Source organism: Rhinolophus ferrumequinum, chromosome 9, assembly GCF_004115265.2.
Source record: "Rhinolophus ferrumequinum isolate MPI-CBG mRhiFer1 chromosome 9, mRhiFer1_v1.p, whole genome shotgun sequence".
Lineage (NCBI taxonomy): Eukaryota > Metazoa > Chordata > Mammalia > Chiroptera > Rhinolophidae > Rhinolophus > Rhinolophus ferrumequinum.
The window spans coordinates 39,438,915-39,451,820 of NC_046292.1; the positions used below are offsets into that span (position 1 = coordinate 39,438,915).

General features: G+C 48.3%; 1 protein-coding gene across 1 annotated transcript in view; it reads right to left on the bottom strand.

The window, feature by feature from the left end:
• Positions 1 to 8,817: 8,817 nt before the first annotated feature.
• USP24 (ubiquitin specific peptidase 24) overlaps positions 8,818 to 12,906 on the bottom strand; it is a 131,065-nt gene continuing 126,976 nt past the window's right edge. The window contains 1 exon segment of the mRNA XM_033113600.1: positions 8,818 to 11,555. Within this exon segment, the coding sequence (XP_032969491.1) occupies positions 11,493 to 11,555 (63 nt within the window). The 3' untranslated portion in view covers positions 8,818 to 11,492.

Here is a 12,906-nt window from a genome sequence, read left to right on the forward strand (position 1 = left end):
TCCACCTGTGAGAGTGGCACCGGATAGATGCCAGATCAGGACTGAAGCTTAGTGGAGCCAGCGTCCCAGAGTCATTGCTGACCACAAGCCCTGAAAAACGGAGCGGGGGAACCCCATGGATTCTGTCCAGGACACCAGAGCCACGGCTAAGGCAGTGCCTAGTTCAAAGATAGCCCAGGGGGCGTGCAAGTGAGGGTCTCAGTGGCCAGGAAGTGCTCAGGTCAGATAATAGGCCCCCCAGGTGAATCTTCAGATGGTGAGAATGCCCAAGCCACCTGCACACCTTCCGTGTTGAACCCAGACAAGAACGGACCTAGGGTGGTGGGAGATGGACAACAGCAGGTTTTGGACACCTGATTAGCTAGCCTGGGGGTGGAGAGGGATAGGTTTTCCTCCCTTCCTTCCTCCTTTCTTTCCTTCCTTCCTTCCTTCCTTCCTTCCTTCCTTCCTTCCTTCCTTCCTTCCTTCCTTCCTTTTCTTTCTTCTTTCTTTCCTTCCTTCTGGCTACAATCTGTCTAGGCACCTGCTTGCTGCCCCCACCCTCATCCCATGCCAGGCACTGGGGACAGCGAGAGATGTCTGACGCCTGTCGGGCGGGGCGGGGGCACTCATGGGATAACTGCAAAGTGAACAGTGACAGGTCAGCGTGGTCAGTGCTGAGCAGAGGGAAGCACATGGGGGTCTGACCCCACCTGGGGAGTCAGCAAGAACTTCTCAGAGAGGTGGCTGCACTGAGCTGTGTCCTGAAGGCTTCACTAGGGAAGAAAGGGGAGGAAGAACCACTTGGACAAAGGCTGGGAGCCCCAAGTCACCCACCATGTTTGAGGGTTGCAAGTGTGGAGGGTGGCTAGAGAGGACATGGGTGGCGAGCGGGGACCTGACTAGGATGGGCTGTGGCTGCTGCCCTGGAAAACATGGGAAAGCCTCAGGCAGTTGGATTGACAAGGACAGAACTCGAGGATTCCATGAAAGAAGGACTTTGTAACCCTCAGAGCTGCGCAAAGAATCACTGACAGACAGAGGTCACAGTTCTTAACAGTGAAAGAACTTGAGAGAGAGAGGGTGGGGGGAGGCAGGGAGGGGGAAAGGGAGGAGAAGGGGGAGGGAGAGAAAGAGAAATCAGACAGGAAAAGAGAAGGATTTTAGCCACAGGGAAGATCTGTGACAAACAAGAACAATGGCCAACCTCAGGGATAATCAATCAAAGGAAAGCCAATTAAAACAACAAGAAACCATGTTTCGCCTCATAACACTGGCCACGTTCTGTAAAGATGATAACAACAGGTGGTGTTGGCAGGATGTGGAGGAACAGGGTTCTGTTTTACATTGCTGATGGGAATAGAAATGATACAAGTTTTTTTTGGGGGGGAGCAATATAGCAGTGTGTGGTTAGTGCCTCAGCATGTGGAGTACCCCTTAATTCCACAATTCCACGTGTAGGAACTCTTATCCTAAGGAAGTAACTCAGACAGGTATGCCAAGATACATTTACAGAAGGGTGTTTATTATGGTGCTGTTTGAGATAGTTCAAATGTGGGAAGAATCTAAACATCCAGCAATAGGAAGTTGGCTGAATAATGTTGTAGCTCTGCCAGGGAAAGGTATATGGCCATTAAAACGGTGATTCTCCTGATTGAATCAAATCCCCTTTCACCTGCTCCCACAGAGCCGTGCACCTCTCCTTCATAGCACGTATCTTGGTTGTGATTTCACATGACTTGTGAATTTCTCTGATAACTTTCTTCATGACTCTAAGCCCCAGGAAGGTAAGGACTCTCTGTCTGTTATGTTTGTTATTGTGTCCTCAGTGCTTAGAGAAGATCCCGAAACACAGCAGGCCCTCAATAAATGGTTGTTGAATAAATGATTGAGTCCATAGTTCCTTTTTTTTCAAATTGTTGTAAAACACCCATAACATAAAACTTGCTGCATTAACCATTTGTAAGTGTACAGCTCAAGGATGTTAAGTCCATTTACATTGTTGTTCACCATCATCACCGTCCACCCCTTTTGCATCTTCCCAAACCGCAACTCGGGGCCTAGACTCTGACTCCCTGACACCCTCCCCCAGCTGGGTGGCAACAACCATTCTACTTTTTCTCTTTAACCTCCCCCTTCCCCCCATGCCTTTGCGTCTGTATTTCTTGATGTGGAAAGATGCTCACGATACATGATTAATAAAAAGAGAGATTAGAAAGCAGAATGCAGGAGGGGATGTTAATTCCCTCCTCCCTTGATTTTGTTTGGAGGGATGATATACCTACTCCCAGATGATAAATTATGATTCATCCAAAGTCAGTCACGACAAGCCTGTTTCCCACTGCCAGTCTGGCCAGTCAGACCCGAAAATAAATTTGTTGGGGTCACTACTGAAAAAGTCTCCTGAGAAAAAGGTAAACGTGATTAGGTTTGCTGGCCTCGAATTCACATTCAGAGGCTGGAGCTGCAGTTGTCTTGCAACCATGGGGGAAATGCCAAGAGAATCAGAGATTTGGGACCTATTCAATGGTGAACCAAAGCCAGCAGCCACTGGTCTTGTCGCTATGTGCGGAAAATTTAGCCCCTATTTGATTCAGCTACTCTACTTGCTGCTGAACTCATGCCCAACAGACACAGAATATGATCTCATATACACGTATATCTGTGCACAAATAGAAATAGAAAATAATTAAAGAGATCTCTCTGGGTGATGAGATTCTTCTTTATGAAATTTTTGTAATGAGCATATAAATGATCAGGAAATAACATTTTTGCATTCAGAAATAAACAACGACGCTGGTTCTATTTAAAAACAACCACCACAAAATATTGGGCCCCCAGGAAGTAGCTCACTCCCATCGGATCAGGGAATCTGAGGAAAGCTGGTTGACTCGTGGGCTAGAGAACAGACTCAAGTGGTGAGGCTGGACTTGACCTATAAAGGATCCACCCAAAACAACGTGTGATGCCAACCTTGTGAAGTAGGTGGGTGGACATCCAGGGAAACAGGAAAATCTGAGGCCCTGTGAGGAGAGGTGAACCCAGCAAGGTCCCCAGTGCAGCTGTGAGGGGCCGGGACTCACCCTCAGTGAACCTCGTGTCCTCTTACTCCCGCGCCCTCCTGCAGCCCTGACGGCCCCACCACTCCCTCTGGGTTTTGAGGTCACACCGCTTGTTCCTGACCTCGGCACGTCCCTCAGCTTCCACAGGACACGTCAGCCCTCACCCTGAGATTAGGCCCGCAGGCCTCCTCCGGCTGGCTGCCCCGCCAAGTGGGTTCTCAGTCAGCCCCACCATGAATGACTGGATAACTAGGAAGAAAGGCAGTGCTGGGATCTGGGCCCGAGGCCCCAGGAAGTTGGGGCAGCTGTGGAGTCTGCAGGGGGACTGATGGTTGGACAGCACCTGTATCGGCTGAAAACAGGTTTACAATAAGCAATGGTTGCCATCTCTTCTCACAACAAACCTGGGATTATCTCTGTGAAAGTGACCCTGGGGGGAAAGTGGAGGAAAGAAGGAAAAAATGCCAGCAGAGAACGAAAGGGAAAATACACTAAGGGAATGGGGTTGTCTCTGGGCGGCAAACGTCCGGGAGGCCACTGCACTGTGTGGGGACACAGGCTTTCCTAACAACCGCCAGCATTCTTCTGTGTGCCCAGTGTGCCATTCTTAACCATGTCCCTGTGTTAGCTAGTTTGATCTTCACCGGGAGGTAGTGCCATTGGAGTTGGACCAGAGACAAGTGCCCTAGAGGAAGAGCAGGGGCAGAGACAAGCACCCAGGACAAGGGTCACTTAACGGGTAGGGAGACTGGGCATCAGGACAGCAGAGCTCACTCCTGTGAGGAAGATGGGTATTAGCTACCGTGTTTCCCCGAAAAGAAGCCCTAGCATGATTTTTCAGGATGATGTCCCCTGAACATGAGCCCTAATGCGTCTTTTGGAGCAAAAATTAATATAAGACCTGGTTTTATTTTCGGGGAAACACGGTACGTCACCCCCTTCCTGTTCCTTTAGAATGGGGTATCCCCAGCCTGCTATCGCCAGGGACTCCAGTTTTCTTGTCTCTCTTCCTTTCCTGCCTCCTCCGCCCTTCTGCCTCCTTCCCCTCTGGCTTATGATGTTGGAGCTCTCTGCCTGAGCTTGGTTTTCCCATCTAATTAACAGGGTGCCACCTCTTCCCAAGGAGCACCTTTGATCTTCTCTGCCAGGTGGGGTGAGGGGTCCAGACACCCCTCCTTATTCCCTGTGGGATCTTCCCTGGCCTCAGTTTCCTCACCCCTGTAATAGGATCCCCGCCCTGCCTACCTGCCTCACAGGGCTGTTGCGAGTCCTGGGCGCGGGGTTAAGGCGCTTTTGGGTGCGTTGGGTTTCAGAGCTTCTGGCCCTTCTTCCATGCTCAGATGGTTGCCTTCCCTGCACCATTAACGCCCTGACCAGGAGGTGATGGAAACATTCTGGCCAGGGGTGAGGGCTGGTGGCCCCAGAAGCTGCCAAAGGCACGTTCCTCCTGGTCCCCACCCCCACTTGCCCCGAGGCTTGGGGCGTTGTGGTTTCTTTCCTTGCACCCTAGACCTCAGGGCACTTGACACAAATTGGATGCATGCCCTTGGGGTCTTTGGAATCAAATTTCCAGTCTGGTGATACAGTTGGGTGTTTGTGTGGAGGAGTGGGGCTGCCATCTGACCCTTTACTGTCCTTCCTCTCCCTCCATGTGTGTCTAATGTGATGAGTCCCCTCCCCTTTGCTTGTGCTATGAGAACATAAAGCATTTTCAGAACTGTCATCTCATTTGGCCTCACATCTCCTTGGAAAAGTCAGAATTATTGTCACTGTTTCACTGATGAGTAAACTGAGGCTTCTTCGAGAAGGGCAGTGACTTGCCCAGGGTCACAGCAGGGGTTTAATGGCAGAACTGGAATTAGAACTGTGTTCTGGATCCCATCCCTGGGTCCTGTTCCATCTGCTGCCCAGGCCTGTCTATTCTGGGAGTACTGCCTGGAGGAGGTGACTCTGAGGTAGGTCTTGAAGGATATGTAGGAGTCATCAGGTGGAGAATGATGGGAAGAACACTCTAGAAGCAAAAAGCATGTGAGGAGGCTTGGACACGCCTGATGAATGCAGAGTGGAATTGGGCTATCTGAACCACAAGTGTGAGGGCTACATGAGGGCAGGAGTTTGTCTATCTTGATGTAACCCACTGATGCAACCCAGTATCTAAAAGAGTACCAGGCACGTGGAAGGTGATCGTGGGGGCTTTTGTTCTGTTTTATTTTTATTTGTATTTTCAGGTAGAAGGCATCTGAGTGTGCTCAAAGGCTGGCAGAAAAAGGGGACAGCGAGCTTTAGTGTGTACAAGATGGAGACAGGCTGTCAGAGAATTAGTCCTGGAAACTCTGGGGGAAAGGCTGGGAGAAGGGCTGGGGCCTCTTGGCCTGCTGTACATCTCCTCCTTCCAAGCCTGCACGAGAGAGTCGGTGTATGGTGGAGAGGCAGTGCATGATGTGGGTGCCGCTGGACTCCATTTTCTCCATGAAGTGACAGGCAAGGGTCCCCCTGGGAAGAGACGGGAGGGGCGGAGGCTTGTGGGGAGTGGTGGGACTGGTGTAGTTCCTAAGTGGGCCTTTTGGGAGCTGGTGAAAGCATTACTGAGGCTGACACTGTGGTTGTGACCTTTTGTGCAGAACCTCACCCTCCAACCCTGCAGCTCACAGGAAGGAGCCTTAAGAGACAGAAAAAACCAGCTTCCTGGCCAGCCGGTTGGCTCAGTGGTTGGAGTGCAGTGCTCATAGCACCAGGGTCGCCAGTTTGATTCCCACATGGGCCAGTGAGAAACAACGGCTTGAGCTTGGAGCTGAGCCACCAGTGGGCGGTCGGTTGCCTCAGTGGTTAGAGTGCAGTGCTCATAACACCAAGGTTGCCAGTTCGATTCCCACATGGGCCAGTGAGCTGCGCCCTCCACAACTAGGTTGAAAATGACTTGACCTGGAGCTGAGCTGCGCTCCCCACAACTGGATTGAAAAACGACTTGTCATGGAGCTGATGGGTCCTGGAAAAACATACTGTTCCCCAACATTCCCCAATTAAAAGAAAAAAAAATGCAATTAATATTTAAAAAAACCTGCAGCTATATATGAACAATTAATATTAAAACAAAACAAAATGAAACCAGCTTCCTGTCCTACTGTCCTACTATCCCCAGCTAGGCCATGCAATGCTCCCTGGCCGTGTCCCCTCATTAGAGGGGAGACCACAAATCCTAAATTGTCTCCTCTCAGAATCCTGCCCGAATGCAGTGCCCAGCAACTGGGCTTCCATATACCACCCAGCCTGTCCCTTCCTTGTGTGCCTGTCTCCTCTTCTCATTTAAGAGGCTTGTGCTCTTACCTGCCTCCGAGGCCGCTCTGCAAGGGCAGGGCAGGGTCTGATTTATCCCAGGGGCTACAGCAGAGCACCAGGCCCTGCTGATTAGGCCCTGGGTCCTCACGCCGTGCATTGATCGCCCTCTGCTGGCCCAGCTGGGCATGGCCACTGTTCCCCAGGGGCTGCAAACTTCTGGGAGAGGCCATGTTCCCCTGAGCCCATCTCCTCCCTTCCTGAAACCCTTCACTGTTCCCTCAAAATCCTGGCCCATCACTAGCAACCCCTTGTCCTCAAATACCTCTCAGAACACTCCTTCCCCTTCTTGCTCCGCCTAAAGGCCCCCTGTCCCCAAAGCACACGGTTTCCTCACCTTCCTCTCCCACAGCCCCTACCTGGGGCCTGAGGTGTGGTAGGGTCCTCCTTACTCCTCACTGCCTCTTCCAGATCATTGTCCTTCTGTCCTTCCTAAATGCTCAACGTTGAAGCTTCTGTCATCAGATTATACCCCTGATGTTCTGGAGGCGTAGCTCACGGTCAGTCTCTCCTGTTGGGGTGAGTCCAACACGCTCTGGACTCTCAGTTCCTCCACCTCCAAAGACCTCACCTCCACTTTCTCTCAGCCCCGCACTCCCACCATTACACTCTTGACCTTGTTGCCACCGGTAGTTCTGTCTCCTCTAGAACCTCCATTTCAAACACCCACTTTCTGATCACGACTTTCCCTTTTTCCAGCCCCCTCCCAACTCCCTCATCCTTCGTCAGCACCTACCACACCTCCTGTTCATGGCTGCTGCACACTTTGCACCTCTGGTTCTCACCTCCTCACATCCCACCTCTACTCAGCTGAGACTTCCTGATCGAGCTTGTATCCACTCCTTGCTCATACCCTCAACTTCTTTTTTTTTTTATTCCACATATAAGTGAGATCATATGTTGTATTTGTCTTTCTCTGTCTGACTTATTTCGTTTAGCATAATACCCTCTAGGTTCATCCATTTGTCACAAGTGGCAGGATTTCTTCTTTTCTGTGGCTGAATTATATATATGTATATAATCTCACATCTTCTTTATCCATTCCTCCATCCATGAACACTTAGCTTGTTTTCATGTCTTGGCTATTGTAAGTACTGCTGCTATGAACATAGAGGCATAGCTATCTCTTTGACCTAGTGTTTTCATTTCCTTCAGATAAATACCCAGCAGTGGAATTTAGTTCTATTTTTAATTTTTTGAAGAATACTTTTAGATTGGGGAAGACTTGAGAAAGCTTATGGGGTGAAGGGAAAGAATAACAGATGAGGAATTTGGAGATTGGAGGGAGAGTGGAGAGAGGTGACACAGGCCTGAGGCTGCCCCAGGTAGTCGGGTTCCCTCTCCTTGGTAACGTACCCAACAGCGTTCTAGATGCTCTGTTGTCTGTGTCCACCACCACCACGCCCTGGGATCTCTGTGTTCTTTTAATTCTCGTCTCCCCAGGACCTGGCACAGGGCCTGGCAGATTCAGTGTTGATGGACTAAGTTAGTTGTGTGAGTGTCCAATGCTTCTGTAACAAGTCATACTACGTTCATAATCACTTGGCATGATTTAAAATTAAGAACAGTCTCAGGATTTCCAGTTTGCAAAGTATAATTATTCCATTCAATGTGGGACCTCCCAGCCCCCCACGCAGAGGTTGGTGAGTAGCTGTCTTCAGCAAAGTCTGTCTCTGAACAGCCCATATCATAAATAAGAGAATCTGCCTGCACAAGCAAACACCCTCCCAAACTCTATTTTCTGACAATTTAGTGTCATGGAAAATGTTCAAGAGCTGCCAGATGGAAATGGCCTGAATGCCAGAAACAATGAAGTATCTATGGCACCAATGCCTGCTGTGCCATGCGAGAACCCCTCCCCTCCCAAGATGGCCCAGAATCAAGTGTCAGTTCGTTGGATAGCCACACCCGGCAGCTCCATGACTCGAGAGAACAGCTTAGTTCTTGCAGATGTTGGCAGCTGGTCATTGGGAGTGGGGGAGGATTGGGCATGGAGGAGTGGGAGGGCTGGAGCAGCAAACATCCCAGGGAAGGGGAACCACGTGTGCCAGTGCGGGACATGAGGCGTGAGGCTGAGACCTGTGGGGTCTAGCAAGAAACCCAGCTTGACCAGGAATGTGATTTCTGCCTGGGACCCCCTGGCAGACGTGAAAGCTATGAGGGAGAAGCCTGCTGGCAGTCAGCTTGCGTTTGGCATCCTTCAACAAGCTTTGCCAATGGATCCCCAAATGGTCATGCTACCCAGGGGGAAGAACAGCAAAAGGCTTAGAAGATCAAGACCCATCGCCTCCTCATGACTAAAGAGTGGACCTTATTCACACCCCAGTATAAAGCACAAAAGGAGTCACAGCACCGTTTCACACCAGGCCATAGGCCCTTGGCACCCCTGCCACGCCTTTTATCTGATACATGCAGAAAAGTGTTGGTGAGACTCCAACTCTCCGTTTTTGAAAAATTTATTTTATACCCTTAGAAGCTAAGAACGCTGCCACTCATGAACCAAATTTAGAATTAAGATTCTTCCCTAGTTTATCTACTTCCTTTTGAAATTTTATAAACAAGATTTTGTACACAAGAGGTAGCAGAGGAAAATTCCAGCCTGCTTGTTCCAAGCTCAGAAGGTAACTGCACACACATCAATGTTAGCAGGGAGGGTGGGGCGAGACGGGTAAGTCTGATGACGCAGTGTTCTAGGTCCTACGATTCGTCCTAGGTGTCAGTGACCGTGTGAGTACTCCAGGGGAAGTCTTGGGCGTGAGGCCTGCTGGGACGCGCACTGCTTTCTTTCCCGGAACGCCTCTAACGCGCAGACTCGGCCATCTGAGGTGGGCCTCACGAAGGGAGCTTCTTGAGAACACACAGCATTGAGTTAGTTGTGCAATTCCTACTCGATGTGTAGACCATTTTGAAAGACTTGTAAAAAAATCTTCATCCAAAAAATTGGCAGTAAAAATGACAACTCTTCCCAGGTGAGTAAGCCTGTCACAATTGTCACTTTGTTGTACTACATTAAAAAAAAGTCATCAGCAGGGTCGTAGACTGCAGCCGTTGGAAATCGAGTGGTTACTGGCAAAGTGAGAGGGACGTTCACTGCAGCAACAATGTAAGCAAAATGAACATAATAGTGACGGCGGTCCTGATGGAGCTTTCCAGTGAGGACAGCAGGTGCTGGGGTGTGGAAGGCGTTGTTTCCATAGGAAATAAGGGACTAGAAGTGGCAATTTCACTCCTGAATTTGGGCTCCTGAGTGCAGCTGCCAGCGATGATATCCCAACATATCTCATCACCGGCATTTCAACGTCATGTCCCACACAATCTTTTGGTGAGGATGGTGATGGAGAGGAGGGTGAGGGAGGGGTAGAGGAAAACAGTAGGACGCGGAGTATTTACGTACTCAAAATCAATTTTAAAACATCACATTCAAAATTGCAAGAACATCAGAACCATAAAAATTTGCCAGCTGCCTCTGACCATTTCTCTGAGGGCACAGGCCTGCTTGTACCTGCTGGTCCCTCCATCTACTCAGGGCCTTTGACAAAAGCCATCACTAGCCTGTAGGAAGTCAACACGATTATACACTGCAGACTGGCTGCACGGTAACTTCAACCTTCAGTAGTGAAATGACTGGGTTATTGACAGTGCACAACCACGAAGACTTGACTGTCCTGTCTCATGTCCACATAATGCAGAAGCCACCAAAAAGGCACTTGGGGCTGGCTGCACCTCTTTGACTTGGCAAATCTGACAGTGGTAACCTGGCACTTCCTAAGGTTCCCCTAGTTCTGTGCGTGGTGAGTGAAAACAAGGTAGAACACAAAACAAAGGCAAAACAGGACTGAAAATGAGTGTAGCAACACAAAATACAAAATACATGAAATATGTTGGCATATCCCCATCTCCACTTGACAAAAGGGGAGTTGGTATCTGACCTGAATGAGTGAGTGGTGTTATACTTGGGAATTACAACTAAATGGATGGTTGTTCAATTGCTTTCTAGTTATTTCTGGGAAAATAAATCCTGTCCCTATCTTTTCAGTGTCAATTACTCATGTTGTAGAAACAAAGTCTCAAATTCCTTGTCTGCATTAAAATTACTAGAAACTCACAAAGCAGTGTCTCCCAACTCAAATATTTAACTTCATATACAACCAGTACCAAGGGTTTCAGAAATTATGTTTAAGCAAAAGCAAACGATTGCAGATCACATGATTTAAGACTACAATTTATTCAATATGTCTCCAAGCATTAAAAAGACGATTTTATGAAGTCAAACTCAATAAAATACCTTAAAGTGCTTTTTATTTTGCTGTTTTTAAAATTTGTTTTGGGAAAAACTCATAACTTCTTTAGTGATTGATGTTAAAGAATGCACCCTGTACTTCTGGAGAACACAGCATTTTTTTTTTTTTTATTGCTCTTTTCAATCTCAATTATATCAGAAAAAATACTTTAAAGAGCTTAATAATTTCCCAATTTTTGATCCTAGTAACATTTCATCAAGATCCAAGTTTATGCCTAGGGCTTCTCATCCAGACCCATCCAAAATTCTGTACAAATAGGGAGACATATTAAATACAAAGGTCCGTGTAAACTGAATTCTTTACTATTTTACAACGAAAAGGAATTTTATCACATATCTTTACAGCATTTTAAATTGGATATCCCTAATCAATGTCACTGCAAGATTAAAAATTTGTCCCCACATATCTAAAGGCAGCTTGCTTTTTTTAAAATATAAAAACCAAAGGAATTATTTCTGTAGCATCATAGAGAAAGCAACAGCTTTACCCTCACTCACTCCTGTATGTTCATGTAACAAAAAAGTCTGCCATTGGCTGGATTTCATGGACTCTCCACAGAAATGTCAATCCACACATGGATTGTGCCCTGGGACAGCTGGCCCACAGGCTGGAGTTCTCCCACTGCCAAATAGCTCCCAAACCTTCTGGCCAAAGAGTGCTTTCTTCAAACATGCACGCCTCCAGAGCCATGGCAGTCTCTCCCAGTCCAATCTCCAGGCTCTTCTAACGGGTTCAAGGACAAGATTCTGATTTCAAAAAGGTGCTGAGCATCCAATAACTGTGAACTGACTCCTCATCCTTTGCTGGGCATGTTCTTCTAGGGATCGACGTCATCAAGGTCACTCCTTAACTCGCCAATCATCATGGGTGATTCTGAACCCTTCGGGAAAAGAAAAGGAAGTTACAGTCACACATAGTAAAGTTAGAGACCAAGGTTTCTCTATGCCAATTGACTTACTGGTGTTCTATAGTTTAAACATGTCCTCATTTAACAAGTTAATGTTTACCAAAGGGTAATAAAATATAACATCTTGTATTTGGCAATTCCTGATTACGCAAAACTTTCCTTTCTCTGTTCTCATTAAGTCACAATGCTACCATGCAACAATGCAGGTGGCTCTTGTGAGAACTCCGGGGCAATGTGATAAAGCATAGAGGGAGGCACTGGACATCTCCACATGTGCTTTGTGCCAAAAACTGTGCCACACCGCCAAAGACGGCTCTGGGTCATTCCTGGGTCCGAATTCTGCCTGTTGCTTTATGCACTGATAGTTTTGAAGGCCTTCCATGTGTCTTGGGACTGATCTAGCTGGAGATGGGGGTGGAGAGGGGCAGGGAAAGTCTCTCTGCAAAGTGAGTGGGAGTTAGACGGGGGTGAGTGGGAGGGGCCTGAGGTGGAAGAAACGAAGTATATTTGATAAATTTAAAGAAGGCTGCAGTACCTAGAACTCAGAAACGGAGAGGGGAAATGTATGCCGGGGCCCAATCAAGCGGGATTGCGTTGAGGATTCTGGCTTTTATCCTAATAGCAATGAAAAGCTGTTGAAAGTTTTAAGCAAATGAACTAGACAGAAGCAAGAGTAGAGGCAGGGAGATTCTTACAGACATCCAAGAGATGAAGGTGCTTATGACGATGGAACAGATAGATGGGAGATGTTTAAAAGATCAATTTGACAGGACTGGTGAAATTGACTGCAGTGTGTGAGGGAGCTGTCCAGGGTGACACCCCATAGCGTGCTATCTGTGAGGCAGGGAACACTGAGGGAGGACCAGCCTTGGTGTGGGGCGGGCTGGCCATGCTGGGTGAGGTGCATTTGGGACACGTCAAGTGCAGACTTCAGGAAGAGAGCTGGATGATCGTCTCAGAGGAAGCCCGGGCTGTGGGAAAGGGGACAGAGGACACAGGACAGAGACGGAGGAACATCTACTGGTGGCCTCAAAGGGGCAGAGCTGGAGAGGAGACTGAGAATGACAACCAGAGGGGTGGGAAAGCTGTAAGAGCAAGGCGTCAGGGAAGTCCTGGGGGACAGCGTTTCAAAAAGCAAGTCGTGGCTAGTAGTCAGATGCTGCTGAATGGTCACCTCAGATGAGGCTACTTGTCACCCAGATGCTGAGGTGGAGAGGAGGGAGGGAAGGAGGCAGCCTGGAAGAGACTGAAGAATGAGTGAGAGACAAGAAAATGAAAATAGTGAAGTTTTGATAATTCTTTGGAGGCATTAGGCGGTGAAGAA